The sequence below is a fragment of the Gossypium hirsutum genome, chromosome D03, assembly GCF_007990345.1.
Source record: "Gossypium hirsutum isolate 1008001.06 chromosome D03, Gossypium_hirsutum_v2.1, whole genome shotgun sequence".
Lineage (NCBI taxonomy): Eukaryota > Viridiplantae > Streptophyta > Magnoliopsida > Malvales > Malvaceae > Gossypium > Gossypium hirsutum.
In genome coordinates this window covers 12,555,690-12,573,624 of record NC_053439.1, presented here as the reverse complement: position 1 = coordinate 12,573,624, position 17,935 = coordinate 12,555,690, and the positions used below count along the sequence as shown (strand labels likewise).

The 17,935-nt window shown below is 32.1% G+C and overlaps 2 protein-coding genes across 3 annotated transcripts; one reads left to right on the top strand and one right to left on the bottom strand.

The window, feature by feature from the left end:
* Positions 1-1,710: 1,710 nt before the first annotated feature.
* LOC107949513 (protein MODIFIED TRANSPORT TO THE VACUOLE 1) lies at positions 1,711-6,734 on the top strand. Of its 2 annotated transcripts, XR_001697769.2 has the most exons (6): positions 1,741-2,256; positions 2,650-3,393; positions 3,651-3,806; positions 4,675-5,631; positions 5,843-5,938; positions 6,434-6,734. XR_001697769.2 is itself a non-coding variant. In XM_016884176.2 (5 exons), exons 1-5 carry the CDS (start codon positions 2,050-2,052, stop codon positions 5,882-5,884), a joined length of 2,106 nt encoding a protein of 701 aa, XP_016739665.1. In that variant the 5' UTR covers positions 1,711-2,049; the 3' UTR covers positions 5,885-6,294. The 2 variants fall into 2 exon arrangements, 1 of the variants encoding a protein (XP_016739665.1); XM_016884176.2 differs by lacking the exon at positions 6,434-6,734 and having other exon boundaries at positions 1,711-2,256; positions 5,843-6,294.
* A 3,097-nt stretch (positions 6,735-9,831) lies between these two features.
* LOC107949512 (uncharacterized) lies at positions 9,832-13,580 on the bottom strand. The gene is made up of 9 exons (XM_016884175.2): positions 13,006-13,580; positions 12,421-12,497; positions 11,941-12,169; positions 11,673-11,827; positions 11,536-11,581; positions 11,357-11,448; positions 11,070-11,166; positions 10,376-10,432; positions 9,832-10,251 (listed from the first exon to the last, which is right to left on the bottom strand). Exons 1-9 carry the CDS (start codon positions 13,216-13,218, stop codon positions 10,141-10,143), a joined length of 1,077 nt encoding a protein of 358 aa, XP_016739664.1. The 5' UTR covers positions 13,219-13,580; the 3' UTR covers positions 9,832-10,140.
* Positions 13,581-17,935: the final 4,355 nt, after the last annotated feature.

Genomic DNA, 17,935 nt, shown 5'->3' with positions numbered 1-17,935 from the left:
TATACTTATTTGTTGACTTGATATTGCATATTCATAACAACATTTGCTATCAATCAATCACATATTAGTCTCAATGTATTATTGTTGTCCAAACCCACAATAATACTTGACTAAAGACATTTAAGAATGATCATTATTAGGACTTTATCATTATACGGTTTATTTAACACAAAAATAAAGACTAAAAACAATAATGACAATGTCTTTATTAATAAACTAAGTAAATATTTATTATTACAATCATCATATGATTGGTATTTTAGCATACTCCAACAATTTCCACCCTCAATTCTCACTTTTCAACAAGGGCTTCATTGATTCTTTGGAGAGAAAATGGCTAGAGATAGAAAGTTTCAATAAGATAAGAAATTGTGTTTTCCTCAAACATGCAATTGGACACATAGAGGTGACCCAACCAAAAACTTTAACCCAAGCATCAATCATAACACCCCAGTTAACAGCCACTTGATTTATCCAACCAAGCTATAAAGACCTGCAATTTCAGTAAACTAGACCGATAGAGTTAAATAATTAACTTCAATGAATAAGTGAATAAATTTGGAAAAAGATATAAACCTTCAACTAAAGCTAAATCCACCAGATGGAACCTTAACTTCATTTCTTCCAAATTGGAAATTTTGCTGAATACCATCACCAGGAGGTAATGTCTCTTCATCCTCCTCCAAACAGTAAGTCTTAAGAATCTTAACTGCCTTCTCATAGATCTCATTATTGTCATGACTCTCTTGTAGATTTTCTATCTTTTCTAATCTCTCAGCATTAGATCAAATAACAAAATACTCATTTTGTTAACAATTTCATCTATTTCTACTATTAATTGCAAACATGGCATGTCACATATACCTCATGTGGATGTGGTAATATTTAAAAAAAATTTGAAAATCCTAAAAGATAAATAAAATTTTTATAATTATTTAAAAAAAAACACCTTCGAAGATGAATCATTGACATGGTTTTTTAAATAATTATAAAAATTTATATAATTTAAAATTTATTTAAAAATTATTAAGAATTATAAGAAGTTATAAAAATTAATTAAAAAATAAAAATTATTAAAAACAACAACTAGAATGATTTGGACACATTGTTGTTTAGACTCAAATGAATTTGGACAAGTGCTTGTCCATATTCATTCAATAATTATAGAAAATTTTCTAAAAATTTTTAAGAATTAAACTCTTAATAATTTTCTATAAGTTTTAAAAATTTATTTAGTTTTAGGAATTTTTATTTTTTAAAATTATTTTTTAATATGGTAAAATGCCACATCAGCATGAGGTACACGAGGTACACGTGATAGATCATGTGTCGCTGTTTGGTTACTTCGTTAGTCATTTCATCACTTAACATTAGAAATAAGTAAAAAAAATTAATAGAATGGTCATTTTGCTCTTTGATCTAATGTAAAAGGATTAATTTACTTTTTTTTTAGATAGGGCAAAATGCAATCTAACTCTTAGTACAATAACTTCTATGATACTTTTACCATGTTAGATTTTATATATTTTTTACAAATAAAAATTAATTTCACTTTGAATATTTTATGTCATCGTTTAATGGTAAATTTTTTAATAGGTAGATCTTTTTAAGGGGAGGGGATTAATTAATTATTTTTAAGTGGAAAATGCAATTTTTTTTTAAATGCGACTTTTTACAATAATAAATTTCTAAAATTTATCAACAAAACATAAGTGATCTAAAAAGAAAAACAGCCGGAATTGACAGCGTTACCTTGACCACGGTCCCAAACATTAACACCTGTTCTGGCAACCACGCGCAAGGGACAGACAAATTTAACAACCTGAGGGGTCTGTGAGCCTAGCACCACGGTGGTACGCCTTCGTTCACAAATCCAAAATCTGTCTTTGCCCTAATTCAATCCCTATTCATCGAAATTCAACGATTTCCCTCCTTTTCAACGGCCCTTTCTTCATCCAACCAATCAACCAGATAGATCCATCTTAAACCTCTCGATTCAAACAAAGAATTTGAGGGTTTTACCCTTTTTTTCCCCTTTAATTTTTCGTAATGGATTCAAGTAGGCGAGCGGTGGAGTCGTACTGGAGATCGCGGATGATTGATGGAGCAACCTCGGATGAAGACAAAGTAACGCCCGTTTATAAGCTAGAAGAGATCTGCGAGCTCTTGAGATCGTCTCATGTTAGTATCGTTAAAGAGGTCTCTGAATTTATACTGAAACGACTCGATCATAAAAGCCCCATCGTCAAACAAAAGGTAATTCCTTTTCAATTTGCTCTCAATTTTGTTTCAATTTGGTTAAATCTAGTCAATTGTAATCAAGTTGTCGTTTCTCTGGGGAAATTTTCCTGGGAAAGTTACAAAGTTAAAGTTTTGAACTCAATTTAGTCATGCAATCAAGCAGTGAAGTAACGATCGGAGAACTTTAACTGAGGTTTTTTGTAGTTAAATATCTGTATCAAAGCATTACTTGTGTTTGTATATAAATGCAACTAAAGCACAAGGCTATTAACAAAACAAGGAGAGGAGCCTAATATTCTCCGAAGGCGAAGAAGTTTTTACATGTAAAGAGTCTAAGTTACCAAGTGTTTCTATTATTATGAAATATCAAAACATGTTGATACTCAATTTGTAGTGGGACTTTTACAGGCTTTGCGGCTAATAAAATATGCTGTGGGAAAGTCTGGTGTGGAGTTTAGGAGAGAAATGCAGCGGAACTCTGCAGTGGTGCGTGAGTTATTCCATTACAGAGGGCAACCGAATCCTTTGAAGGGGGATGCACTCAATAAGGCTGTTCGGGACACAGCTCATGAGGCTATTTCTGCTATATTTGCAGAGGAGAATAATGCTAGTAAGCCTCCTCCTGCAGACGACCTTAACAAACGAATACAAGGATTTGGGAACACAAACTTTGAAATGCCATCTGATGATAAGAAATCATTTCTAAGTGAGGTGGTTGGCATTGGAAGTGCTTCCCTCAAGCAGGGAATCAGTAGTTTCACTCAGGGCCATTCACTTAGAAAGAATGATAATGGGAACAACAAAAGCCCTACACTTCGAAGGTCTTTGACTAAAGAAATTGACCATTCTGATAGGTATGAACCTGTTACATTGCATACTGACACTCAAAGGGTTTCCGGTAATTCTGCTAGTGGACCTTGGGGCCAGGATTCAATAGTATTACAGACTAAAACAACAAATGGGGAATCCAACTCAAATAAAGAGAGTAAAACTCGTGAAGAGAGATTGTTGGAAACCATTGTGACATCTGGCGGCGTTCGTCTCCAACCTACTCGAGATGCCATTCAGGCTTTCCTTGTGGAGGCTGCAAAGCTTGATGCTTTGGCTTTAAGTCATGCCCTTGAATCAAAGCTTCTATCTCCAATGTGGCAGGTAACTCTCTGCACCTATCTATCGAAAACCATAGGGGTGGGGTGGGGAACTTGGCTCGAACCTAAACTATCTACCCAAATCAGTTTCACCTTAATCACTTTGCTGTACATGGAGGCACACCGTACTTATTACATGCCCATGTATCGGTGATAATTCTATGTTGACTTCTTTCCAAAAAAAAAAAACAAAAAAGAATGGATTGGAATTTTTGTGCTTTTAGGTATCTTTTAACCTTGACCAGAACTACCGGTGACCAGGTTCGCATGAAAGCTGTATGTGTGCTTGAGTCCATTTTGAGGAAAAAGGAAGATGAGCATTTCTTAGTTGTGGCTTCTTACTTTACCGAGAACAAAGAAGTTGTTTTGAGATGTTCTGAGTCTCCCCAAGCTTCCCTCAGAGAAAAGGCTAACAAGGTAAATATCTCAGTCAACCCTCTGTTTTACTTTTAATCAGAAAGATGAAAATATCATTTTTGTTATGCTTTAATGCCAGCCCAGAGCATTGTTTTTGATTGCATGCTTGTAGGTTCTTTCTCCTTTCCCCCTTTATTTTATGTAGCAACTACAGTAAGTTCTCATTCTGTTAACTAATGTCATGGGAAATAAAGGAAAACTGATCTAACTTATGCTTAACAACTTGCTTTTAGCGATATGGAATTTTTTTTTTTTTGAGGTTCACTTGAAATGTTATTTGTATTTTGGTTTCATGATAAGTGTAGGAAGGCCAATTGAGTTTCCATCCTGTTTGAGTTCATTAAGGTATTACATTTATTGATGGCATATTTATGCAAATCTAATGTGTTGTTTGTTGGTGCTTCTTTTAAATAATATTAATTAAAAAATCTAGGAAACTACTATTATCTATTAATTAAATTTTGGTTGCTGCTTCATTTTTTCCCCTTAAACATCAGTTCAGAGAATTAAGACCCTTCATATTGATTAGTCTTTTGTTTCCTCTCCATTATTATTTGAGGACAGTTTCATCTCTACCTTTTCCTTGAACCTACAGATTGAGATATTTTAAGATGGCTCTCAATTGATGTCACATTATGTTTCAGTTCCCTTGTTTTGGTTTCTCTTCAGCAAAATGACAGTAATCATGATCTTCATATGATATTGTACTTCAATCTTTATTGCTTTAAATGTTATGATCTATAGTGCTCTATGACTTTAAAAAGTTATTATTTACACTGAATACTAATTTAAAGCTGGTAGGATACAATTTACTGAGTTAATGAAATAGATGCCACAGTTGACATATATATATTTGCTTATTAAACAGGTATTAGTCCTTTTGAACGGGGAACAACCTGGTGGTTTGTTAAGTGCTTCAGAAAAGTTTTTGAAAGCTGAGACCACACCTGTTCAAATGCCTGACCTGATCGACACTGGTGATCCAGATGATTACAATGGACTAGATAGTTCCACAAAAGATCAAAATGATCAAAATACTGCAGTACGGACAGCAACACCCCTTATTGATGACTTACTTGGAGATGGTATTGGTACTAATCTTAGCACCAGTGAACTGAAAAATGATGATGATCCCTTTGCAGATGTCTCATTTCACACTACTGAGGGAAGAGAAAATGTGGATGATCTCTTCTCTGGGATGAGTGTAGATGACAAGTCAGCTATGAGTGATAATTGTGTGACTGCAAATGAAAAATCTGAACTAATCGATATCTTTGGGACCAATCCTGGAGCTCCAATTGAGCCTGCAAATAAAAAAACTGATATTAATGATTTGATGGCTGGCTTGTCTATGAATGAGAATCCACCTAGTTTGAAGCAGCAAGGAATCTTTTCTGAGGCACACCATGAAGATATATTTGCCGATGTCAACGCTCATTCTAGCTATCAAGCTTCTAATGATGCTTTGAGTGGTCTTCTTGGTTCCCAAGCCACTGGGATGAATTCAAACACAACGTTTCGTTTAGGAAACATGCCATTTGCCATCCCTCCTGGATTAATGTTGAACCGGGCCTTATCTCAGCCAATGAATTATGGTGCTATGGGGAGTTTCTTTGCTCAGCAGCAATTGCTTGCAACAATGTCCAACTTACAACACTTTGGGAATCTTAATGCACAAAATGCTGGCTTCAATAATGTTTCCAGTGGATCTAATGGAGGGTCACCTCTCCCAGATATATTCCAGTCAAATTTTCCAAGTCAAACACCTAGTTCAATGATGAACAGTTCAAAGAAAGAGGATACCAGAGCATTTGACTTCATTTCGGTGAGTTTAAGTTCTAGCATATATTATTTTCAGATAGTCTTGTACCAATTTCCTCTACACATGATGAGTTATATTCTTGAAGTAATAGTTCCACTACTTATCAAAATTTATGAGGTCCTGCCTGGAATTACATTTAATAGATATGCCAGCCCAATAGGATTGTTTGTGGATTACACCTACAATAATCTTGTATCTGGTTTCAATCTGGCAGGACCATCTTGCAGCTGCTCGTGATCCAAAGAGGACAGTGTAAGGTTATTGTGCTTGAATGGACCTGTCGTAGAATCTCAAGGGCACTTGAATGATGGTAAATATTCTTTTGAAATAATGGAGCTGTGATGTTACATGCATCGTTACCGTTTCATTGCATGTAATATAACTTGAGGTGGGGTGGGGTGGGGGGCATCCTTAAAAAGAATAGGCTACTTTTGGGCTTGTTTTGTATTTGAGATGAAAGAAAATTGGGAAAATGTTGTGCAGTTGCGGTTACATGTTTAAGTTTTCAAAGTACTCTTTTCTATATTTTTTTTAACGAACATCTTGTAATGGACTCGTAGAGTTGTTGTACCTCTAGTCTTTTTGTCACCAGCTCCACTAGAAATGCTGTGTTAAATGCAAAGGGATAGAAAAAATCAATAAATGTTATTTGCTTTATCTGGTTTACATTTATATTGTAACTCGGTTAATTTAAGCAGTCATCTTTTAAGCAAGTTTGGGTTTGAATCTGTACACTCAGAACTGAACTTTTTCCTTATTTTTAGGCTACCATTTTCTGCATTAAAGAAAAAATGTTCATTGGCAGGTCTTGACATGTTGATTAAAGAACAATGTAAACAGCATCAACAAGCTCAACTTAAATGGTGATCCCATTTTTGTGTCTAGAAATGAGTAGGAAAACAACATGAAACTGGGCGAGAATGATGATGCTAGCTTAGTTAAAACAACCGAGCCGAGAGTTGATGAAACAATATTAGTAAATTAAGATTTCAAATTCCTCAATCCTAGAACTTCAATTTAGCATACATGTATTGATTGTAAATACGATTAAGGGAAAGATGAATAAATGTTGAGAAAGTTGGTTAAATTACCCAACGGTTTCTTTATACATTGAGTTAACTTCAATCTGTCATGTTTTAGAAAATGCTGATGCTCTCCATCTCCGATTGCTTCCTGAATCCATATGACCGGCCCAGCCATTAAGTTCCTAGAAATTGGTGACGATTGGAAGGGGGGGGGTTATTGTTGTTGTTGTGGTATAAGGAGCATTGAAATAAATAAGCATATTTGGACTACGATCAAAAGAGTATAATATTCGAAGCACATTGGTCTCTTTTCTCCGTTCCAGAATTCGTTATTACCTTGAATTAGTTTGACTTGGTTTGTCAGTAGTATGTCAGAAAACATTCCTAATTCATTTGTAATTTGCCAAGAATGATTTTGGTCCAGCCCTTTTCTTTGTTTATCAATCTGTAAAGTTTGATCTATTGTCCACCCCAGTTTTTAACTATCGTTGCTCCTCCAAAGATTCAGATTCATTCCCTTTAACCATGTACATACAGAGGTTCCAACCAATATCTTCTTCAGGCACTTGAATGGACTGTAGTTGGCTCTTGTATCTTCCCTGATTTCTTCTTCAAGAAATGCCATGTTTCCTTTGTTATTAAAGGAAAGGAAGCCATGATTACGGCGTACCAATCGTTGACCTACTTAAAGGCACCTTACGGGTTTGGGGTTGACTTGTTAAAAATAACATCATTCCTACCCTTCCATACTGTCTAGAGCATGCACGTGAAAGTCATATAGAAGCTCGTCGCCTGCTATGGTTGGTTCACAAGAATGACTATGCCATAGCCATTATAGCCATTCATGCCTTATTCAAAGCATTGGAACCCATTCTATTGTTTTGTTTACTGTAAAGCTTATTCAGTTGAACACTCATGACAGGCTAATGCAGCAAAAATTGCTGAATAGCCATTCAAGTCCCCCAATAAATGGCTATTCATTGTTTCCTGCAAAATCATCTTATAAGGATTTTTTTAGTTTTCTCTAGTACTATTGTTAGATTCCCATAGCATATTGGAAGCCTCTCTAACCGAAACGATGTCGTCAGAGTCATCTTTCCATACAATTTTATATTTCCACCAAACCAATAAATGGATCTACTCGAGAGATCCTTTCAGCTTTCTTGACCAAGTTTTCTGGTAATTCTATTCGCATCCTAACATTTCTCATGGCTATCTCTCCACCGGTTAATCAAGATAAGTGAGTTATTGAAACTCACCATATATAAATGTCAACTAGTATTATCAAAATGGTCAAAATATGTCATAAATCCCTATTTTTTTCACAATTTAAAATTTAGTCATTGTATTTTTATTTTCAGGAATTTAATCTCTCTATTTTTAAATTTTCAAAATTCAGATTCAGTTGTTAACACTATAATTTTTTATTAAATTTATTGGTGTGACATTTTGAAATAAAAAAGTGTAAACTACATTCACAATCACCCAACTATGGTTTTTTTGGTTATCCAACTATGAAAAGTTATAAAATGTCACCCAACTATATTAGATTTTTGGGTATTTTCAATTTTATGGTAGCCAGTTGGTGACTAAAAATGATAAAATTGAATAGCTGCGTAATCATTGTATAATTTTTCATAGTTTGAGTCATCAGAAAATAGAAAAAGAAACCATAATTAGGTAACCTCTATTATAGTTTACCCTAAAAAATATTCACTTGGTAGCTATGTAACTAAAAATTAGTGTAGTAATGGACTTGAATTTAATAAAAATATTTTAGTACTGTTAAAAATTAAACTTGAATTTTGAAATATGAAATATGAAAAGTAGAAGAACTAAATTTCTAGAAATAAAGATATAGGAACTAAATTCTAAAACATATTTTAACCTATAAAAGTTTATCATCAAAATCTGCGTTCGCTTCCTATCTTCATTTTTCGTTTAAATTTTGACATTCCTATCTTCATTTTATATATACTAGATTCTAATGTTGTATGCATTGCATGTTACTTTATATGTTTAATTTTTAATTAGTTTTTAGGTAACGTATTTTTAATTATTGTTATCTATCATTGATAATGATAATTTCTTTTAGTTTTTAAATAATATACAAATTTGAAATTATATAAGAAAATAAACTATAATATTAATTTGAAAGAAAAAAAACTTGTAACAATTATAATAGGTCATGATAAATAAGAAATATATTTAAACTAAATTAATAAATATATTTAATAATAGTGATTAAAAAGAAATTATTGAAATTTGACTTTATTTTCAAAACAAACACACAAAACGTTTTTTAAGTCCACCAAACAAATAACACAAACAAATAAATAAAAAGAAAAAAGAAAGAATTTTAAGAGCGCTTGCTTTATATATTATAAATTTTTAAAAATTAAAAAAAAATCATAATATCATATTACCTCATCATCAATTAATAAAATTTTTAATTACTCCCCGATACCGTTGTTGTCCAAACACGCTCCGGTGCTATTATTATTCGAATATGATTCGATGTTGTCTTTTTGAAGAACCATGACTTTAATTCTTCATTCTTTTTTTATAATTCTAACTTATGTTAAAAATCTTCAGTTTTTCACTTGTAATTTTTCTTAAATACTATCTAAATGGATATGCCTAATTACCGAATGCAATTTATAAAACTAAGCTTAAATTTTAATTAGTTTACAACTCTAATATTAATTAAGATGCTTAAAGTTCTATCCAAGTAATAATTTTATTTTGCATAAATAAACACTATTTTTTTAAAAAAATAATATTAACCCAAGGTAAAATTTTTAATTAATAATTATAATTATACTTATCATAGGTTTTTTCCTATATTTTAGACTAAGTGTTCTATCACAGTAGTAAGTCTGTCATAAAATTAGCACAATCCTTTTAACTAATAATTTTAAATTAAATTATATTTATTTTTTTCAAATTTTTTTTCTAAATTGGTGCTTATAAACAAATAATCCTGGACAAAACTTTCTGAAAATTGTTAAAAATAATACAATTATTCCAACAAACCTATATTTTATTGTTTATTTAATCTTTATGATATAACACTAAATACTAAAAATAATATATAATTAAAATTTAAGAAAGCCAATGAACTGAAATACTAAACCAAGCCAATGAACTGAAATACTAAACCAATCCCAACTTCAAATGATAAAACAAACTTTAAATTGGATACTCAAATTGCAAGTTGAAATGGGGAAGAAGAATGTACAATTTTGTAATTAATATAAATATTTGGATACAAATATGGATACTGGGAAGTATTATATACTCTCTAACCCCATTTCAATGAATTTTGACATTTGATATATAGTGGATTTCCGTAAGAAAAATGAAAAGAAAAATCTCTGTTATTTACTGTATAAAACTTTGCTCCTGAGATCATATCGAGGTTATCATAATCTATGCTTTGCATCAACATGATCCTCCACTTCAAAAATCTGACGTTTTTGAGAAGCTATACTGGCTGTTTTCTTGATGAAAGTATTGTTGTCGGTCGATATGCATTTGGATGCTGAATTATTACCAAAACCGAATCTCTGGAGCTTTCGTCTCGTACAGAAGTCGGCTACAGCAGTTAAAGAAAAAGAAATGAGTTTTTGTAAAACACAAAGCTCTAAATATGGAATAATGCAGCGGAAAATGAAATGAGTTTCAAAGGTCATAGATGATGTTGAATCCGAGTTGCTTACCACACCGATGTGCCATTCATGGCTTTGGAACTCTCGGAATGTCGTTGCATCCATTTCCTGCAGTAGCATGACTCAAAATATTATCATAAAATAGAATATAATGTTGTAGTTTTCAAGACAAGTGTTTTTGTTCCCTCAATCATTGACTCCTGCTTATGGAACGTGGTTCACTCTTATGAGCCTTGTTTAGTCGGACAGCATAAATGTTCTTAGGGTTTTACGAGAAGGTAAGTACTAGACACGCTATTGACCATCAATGTAGCTTCTAAAGATAAAATGATGGAAAGGGTAAAGCTTGATTGACTCGAATGATACACTCTGGGATGTAAAAGCATCATAGTAAAGAAAAGAGATATCAACTGCACGATGGATGTTCATCCAGGTTTCGAAGCACATAATCAACATTTATGACTAAATTCTCCGATCAGAAAGGGTACCAACAAGGATGTTATTTGATGATTACATCCACCAACTTTCAGATTAACATTTATAAACATGTTATTTCTTGGTCTTTGAAACAAAGAAAATTCGGAATGAGACAAGCTGCGTCAACTGATGTAAAAGTCAATTTAATAATTAGTTGAATGCAAATTAAGGTTTCAAATTACTCCGTCGACATGGAAACTAAATGCTATCTCTAGAAGAGTCTATTACACAAAGCAAAAATCTGTTTTCAAATAGCAAATTAACTTACTATACGATAGATCGGAGGGACCATTAAATCCACTTTAGATTTTAAAGTCGGCATAACCGAAAAGCGTGGTGCCAATTCTTGTGACCTAAAAGTCCACCTGCATATATAACAAACGGGAAAAAGCTGTTAAATATTGTATCAAAATGGCTCAACCTTAATGCCTAATCAATGGATTAAGCATTATCATATTAAAGAAATACTTTTGGTCAAAAAAGTAGCGAGTACATTAGTACCCGGAAACTAAATATTTCCAATGAAAGACTTGTGATTGGGTGATCCATACGTACCCAATGTACAAAAATATGCAGAATTGAGCCCATTCTCGAACCAGCAACCGGAGCCAGTAATTCTCAGAGGAGTCATCAATGTTTATGTATATCTGAAAATGAAAATTTCGAGCAATCATATCACTCATGAACTTATATATATGTCAAAGGCAGAGAATGTGAGGTTGACATATTCATACCACAATTTCGGCCATAGCAACTATTTGCATAGCACCCTGAAATTTCCTGCCCATTTGCGAACGAAGCGTAACTTATGATTTAGTTGTCACTAAAAGCATTCCATACGAGATTAAAAATTTTAAATAATGGAACCTACTTTAACATTCTGTACTTCATATAAACAGCATCGCGCATTGGTTGGACATCCTCATCCTCGATAAATGTTAACTGCTCCCGCAACACTAATAGATTTTGCGATATATGGTGAAAAATTACATAAAAAGAAATCATGTAATTAAGAAGTAGAAGAACCTGTAAAACGGTGCAGTAATATGTCTTATTAGTACACTATTTTGAGGATGAAATAAGCCAAAGTTACAGTTAGCTAGCTAGCAGAACATATATTACAAAATCAAGAAACTCACTGTGAAATAAGGTACGGAAGCTCGGTAACCAATGAGCGTCAAGTAAAATACACATCCAAGTGCGGCAGTAGTTCGACACTCTGTTACCGAAAGGCGTTCGCAGGTGATGCAGTATCCATGAGAGATGAGCAAAAAGGAAACGAACGAAACTGTCTGAAAGAGCACTCCAGTTACATACACCCCGAAAGACATCCACAGTGAACATAGCTGAAGATAAAAGCATGAATACCTACAAGAATGGTCCCTTTGAAATCCGAAAAATAACTTTTTTCACAAAATAAAGAATGCAGTGGTTTCCTACTTGATAAGAACTACGGTCATGTCGAACAAATAAATATCATGAGCTTACTCTTTTTATGGAAACTTTCCATTGCCTCCACTATATCAGATGTTCATTTCATCTCTTTCCATGAATTTTCATTTCTAACTATTAGACTCGAAGATAAACTAACCAAGTGTTATTGCAAAATCAAAACTTACCAAAAAAGGAAGGATAGAGTGAGTTGCAAGGCTTTAATCAAGGGCACATATGCAAGAGTCCATTGTAAATTATTTATCTGTTCAAGTGTGATAATAAGAAAACAATTCATAAGAAAATCCAACAATTTGTCATATTTGGTATCAAAATAGGAAATGAAAGACACAAAGGTCCCATTAAACGCCTTAACCTCGTAGAAAAGAACAACATAACATACTTGGAATTCGAAGGAACCTCCAAAGTTCAAAACCAATTGATTAAACTTTTAACTTTATATTTGAAAATAACTCAAAATTGAAATATTTACTGACTGCTTTCTTCTTTCATGCCGTACTTGTATCTAAATCATTAGAAAGAAAAATGATCGTAATTAAATAAGAAACTAAACCCAGATTTTTTATAGGAAACAAAAATGAAAAAGAAATAAGAGAAAGAAATAAGATTCCAGTAAAGGTGTCAGCTTGATTGAAGCACTTACTAGTTTTCATTATCCATCAAATTATGAGATAAAAAAATAAAATTTTAAAGCCCCCCCCCCCCGGCCGAAAAAAAAAGTTAAAAAATACGAAAGAAAGAAGAAAAAAAACCTGGAAATGGCGGTTTTTGTAAGTGTTGAAAGTCCAAGAACAAGCGGAGAAGAACCAGATGAAAAGGAAAGACAAGTAAAGAGCAGGCAAAGGTCGATAGGAGTCGTCAAGTACGGCATGATTGGACTCACCCATATCTGAGACGTTCATGATTGAAGGAAAAGGGAAAGGTTGGATGGGTATTTGGTTGTTCGGGTTGTGTTTCATTAACATCGATTGTTTTGTGTTTTACAATGTCGTTGCTTTGCTGCCTGCCCGCCTTTGTCCTTTGCCCTCTTTCCAAGTTTGGGTTTTATGTCTGCTTCTTATACTAAGCTGGAATTTTGCATTTCTTTTATACATTTCCTTTTTTTCTTAGATATTTTCTAACACTCAATTCTCTTTCCTTTTTTTTTTTTGCCAAATTAATGGATTTCTTATTTACTCTTTTTTTTAAAAAAAACTTAAATATATATACTTATATTATGATAAATTAAGGATTCAAATGTTGACACAAACATTACAGATTGAATTTAATAAGAAAAGTATTAAACCCTGAAAATAAAAATATCATTGGCAATATATAAAAGATTCTTATATTTTTAAAATTGTTAAATGTATTCAACTTTTATAGCAGCAATCAGTGTTTGTAAATTAAAAATAGGTAAGCTATTGAAAATAAAGGTGTATGAGTAGATGATAACAACTACGAAGACTTTGTTAATTAAGTATATTTTAAAACTAAAAATTAGGGCAAAGGTGGAGGAGAGGGTAGAGTTTTAAGTTTTAAGAATGTAAAGATGATGGGGCATTGTTTTTAGGAAATGAAGTTAGTGGTTACAAATGCATGTTGTTTTCATTCAACAAAACCACCTCTTTACTAGGCTACAATTTGGATGTACCAAATCATCAAAAACATTAATCTTTTTTAAAAATTTTGAAATTTAATTATGTATAAATACTCTGGGTGGCTCTCAATTTAAATTAAGTTTAATATCAGTAGACTAATTTCAATTTTATTTTGGTTATCATCACAAATTAGGATTATATTATTTTAATTGTTTAGTGTACAAAATAAAAATAAAAATTCAAATTCAAATTCATAATCCCAATCATAAACAAGTTTAAGCAAAATCCTTGCCATATTTCAAAATGATTCAATTCCCCCCCCCCCTTTACGCTTATAATTTATTTCCTTAATGTTTTGTCCACCAAATCCTTTTTCTCAGGGAATGTTCACCAAACAAGTTGATTTTGTTTAGGTGACTGACTTTGACCTTCTTCAAACTATGTAATAATAATATTGAACGGATTTTTTTAATTATAAATTAAGAAAAATGGTTTATATTTGATGTATTATTTTACTGAATAAACAAAGAAGCAGTAGCAGCATTAGAAGATAAAAGAACCTGTGACTTGTTGAACTGATATCTTATATTTCAACTAATCCTAATCCATTACAGATATAAAAAAGTTGGAAAACCTTGGCATTATAAACATCATATTTTAGGGTAAAATAAAACATGAGGGGAGATTGACTTAAGAAATTTTAGTGGAGGCATGGGCACCGCATATTGGTAGGCAGCCTATTGTTTCAACCACTTTGAGAATTAGATTTGATGATAACCCACCCACCATCCACCTTTAATCAAATCAATATCAACATTTTTAATTTTGCAAGTCCTTACATATGCATTTGGATTTATCTCATGGGGGGGGGTACATAGCTTATAGCTTACCAATTTTAGTGGGGGGAAATTGAAAATATATTTTTTTTAAAATCAGATGAACCATTGAAAAGACAAAACAGAACATAAAAAAGGATAATTTTTATTCAAGTTATGGAATTAGTCTCATTAATTTGAATCAATTTTGTTCATATATTTTATTGAAAGAGACAATTCTTGTAACAAAAATGATTTTGATTCTTTTTAGTGTAAGTTATCTGAAATCTATTTTATTGAAAGAGACAATTCTTGTAACAAAAATGAAAGCAGAAGAAAAATAAAGACAAATTAATAAAGCATTGCAGAAATTGAAAAGGAAAAAAAAGGAGATCAAAAGAACAGTCGCTTCCATACACCAAATCAACATCTTTCGAAACAAGTGAAACGGGGTGAAACTTAGCACCCTTCAGTCGAAGCATCAAAAACATCAAAGTCCAAATAGCTCATCAACAAACAATGTTAGTTCCTCAAAGAAGAAAAGCAATAAATCGGAACCCTCAATACTTAATAAATGAATCCTTAATAAGGTGGATCGACCCACCATCTGTCCTCGTCAAAGGTAATGCCGGTAAAAGATGACACCTTTTGTAACATCTCTTACATGGTCCGACAACTGACATGGATGAGTGATGTTACGATGACACTTTATTTACTTGAATACAATTTTCTTTTTACAAAACATCAATTTTGCAACTTAATAAAATCTTTTAATACAATTTTAAACATTTTAAATAATTTTCTAGGCGCTTGGACATGCCCAAAACATAAAATGGGGTCCCCAAGATGTAAAACGACCAAAAATACAAGTTGTACAGGTATAGTGGACAAAGTCTCAAGACTTGGCCTGAAAGTCTTGATACTTAGGCCATAAGTATTGAGACTTACCCTACTTACTGTAACTCTTGAGCTACTAACTTGAAAGATTTGATACCAGAAGGGCTTACTTCTAATAAGGTGTTAGTACATTGACCCTATGTTTTGGTACTTTCGAACTCAGTGACCAAAAATTTTGAAATAGAGAAGACTTGTCTCAGTACATGGCCTCATGTATTAGCAAATCTCTTGATGTATTGATTCATGCCCTTCATTGTATCGAAATATTAAGTATTTGGAGCTGATTGTTTTAAAATTTTAGTACTTGTATCGGTACTTAGGTCTCAGGTACCTGTACATGGATCATTGTCTGTACAGTTTGGGTCTCATTGGTTGTTTCTAAGGCCATTTGAGTTTGTTTTTCTTCTATAATGATTCATTAACACTTGTATTAATTTATTCTATTTTTTAGCTTGATTAAAATATGAATTTTATGAATGATATGATATATGTTCAATTTGTTTGAATTGCTTCGGTAATGAATATGGCATTCGATCTTCATTCAGGTTAGGTGTAGGGTGTCATATTTTGGTTTTGGGAAACTAATTCAGGGGATTAGGGGAGAAGAAAATTTCATGATCTAAAGACTACAAATTGCAATGTTTTGATTCAAAACCATTTATACTTTATATAAAATAGGAACAAAACGATGTCGTTCACCTAATATGTAACACCCCAACTCGAGTCCGTCGTTGGATTAGGATTACTAGGTATTACCAAATAGATCACAGCTCAAAATAGACATTCATTTCAACTTATGATCATAAATTAACCCTATCAATACGTTTAGCCCGTTTAAATTTCAGATCTCAAATCACCCATACTCATCTCATTTGCGTTTAAAAGCAATTATTATCTAAGCTTAAACTATTATATAACATATATCATGTATATTATAATTACTATGCAGTATCACCTAGCATATAAACTCCAACATATTCGGCTTAAATAACCTCAACAAATGGTCATGTATAAAAAAAATTTAGACTTCATAATCATGCACTCAAATCATAGATTTCATAATCAAGCCAAACCACATTTATTTATTTACTCACCTCATGAACTATTCAAATAGCATACTAATAAAAATTTAACCATTCACACGGCCTAGTAACGTATATTTTCACACAAAAACCATCATTACAAAAAAAAAAAAGACCAAATACACCACTTCATTCATCATGCGATTATGCACTTATGATCACTTTATTTGAGCAAATTTCTTTCACCTATATTGAAACATATCATACCATCACGAACCTAATCATAATAATTCAACCTTAAGTGATTACAATACTAGTATATATATTTACCTTCACTAATGAATATCCAAATTCACGTACACATCAAATACTAACTCTCAAATTATTTCTAATATAAAATTTCCTCAAATTATAACACCATAACAAAATCATCAATCAAACAAACATAGAAAATGACCATTCTTGCATTGGACAACCGAACTTATATAATCAAAATTCCAACAAATATATATCATTTTTACATTACTAAACTAAATTATACAAATATCCACCATTCAATATTTATTCCACAACTCATATTTCCAAAATTAATTAACTATCAAACTAACTTTTTAATCTACCTATCAATTCTCCATACCGATTTATAACCAACATCTCAATCATATATATAAATAAATAGCATACTTTTATAATAGTATCAAAGTTCTAGCCATATATGCACAAACTTTAACATTATTACCAAACTATATAACCAAACACCATATATATATACCATGAAATCCACTTCTATAATAAACTATTGCCATGACCGAATATGCATAACATTAATATCAAAATTAAGCCATTTTCTCATGGCTAAATATCTACAATTCAAAACCTAGCATATCAGGCTAGACTATACATGCCACATGACATAAATACAAGTTTTCTTTCAAGGTACCAAAATAGATAGCGATGGTGTGATGATGTTCCTCAACGATCCCGAGCTCGAGCTAGCTTTCAAAAAAAAATCTATAAAACAGTAAATACACATACAAAGTAAGCTTGGAAAGCTTAATAAGTCATAAGTAATTAAAGTAACAAACGAACATTAATATGGTTATTTCAAGTAGGCTGAATACTCCCAATCTCAAACACATGTATTTATAATCACATTAAACAATTAGTTCACAATATCATATTATACAACAACACCTACCTTTATTATCAAACTTTATATAAACTTAAACATACCTGAATCATTTAATTTGAACTTGTAACAGCCCGATTTTGGGCCTAGTCGGAACAGTGGTTTCAGGACCACAAATTCAACGAGGAAAAATTTATTTTTCTTATATTTTTATGGTATACGATTTTATGGAATGATTT

Excerpts from the sequence above, each read along its gene's own strand:
- LOC107949513 (XM_016884176.2), top strand. The coding sequence starts at position 2,050 with ATGGATTCAAGTAGGCGAGCGGTGGAGTCGTACTGGAGATCGCGGATG. Across the intron at positions 2,257-2,649 it reads GCCCCATCGTCAAACAAAAG|GCTTTGCGGCTAATAAAATA; the intron begins GTAATTCCTTTT and ends GGACTTTTACAG. Across the intron at positions 5,632-5,842 it reads GAGCATTTGACTTCATTTCG|GACCATCTTGCAGCTGCTCG; the intron begins GTGAGTTTAAGT and ends TCAATCTGGCAG.
- LOC107949512 (XM_016884175.2), bottom strand. The coding sequence starts at position 13,218 with ATGTTAATGAAACACAACCCGAACAACCAAATACCCATCCAACCTTTC. Across the intron at positions 12,170-12,420 it reads ACTCTATCCTTCCTTTTTTG|GTATTCATGCTTTTATCTTC; the intron begins GTAAGTTTTGAT and ends CCATTCTTGTAG. Across the intron at positions 10,252-10,375 it reads ATGAATGGCACATCGGTGTG|CCGACTTCTGTACGAGACGA; the intron begins GTAAGCAACTCG and ends TAACTGCTGTAG.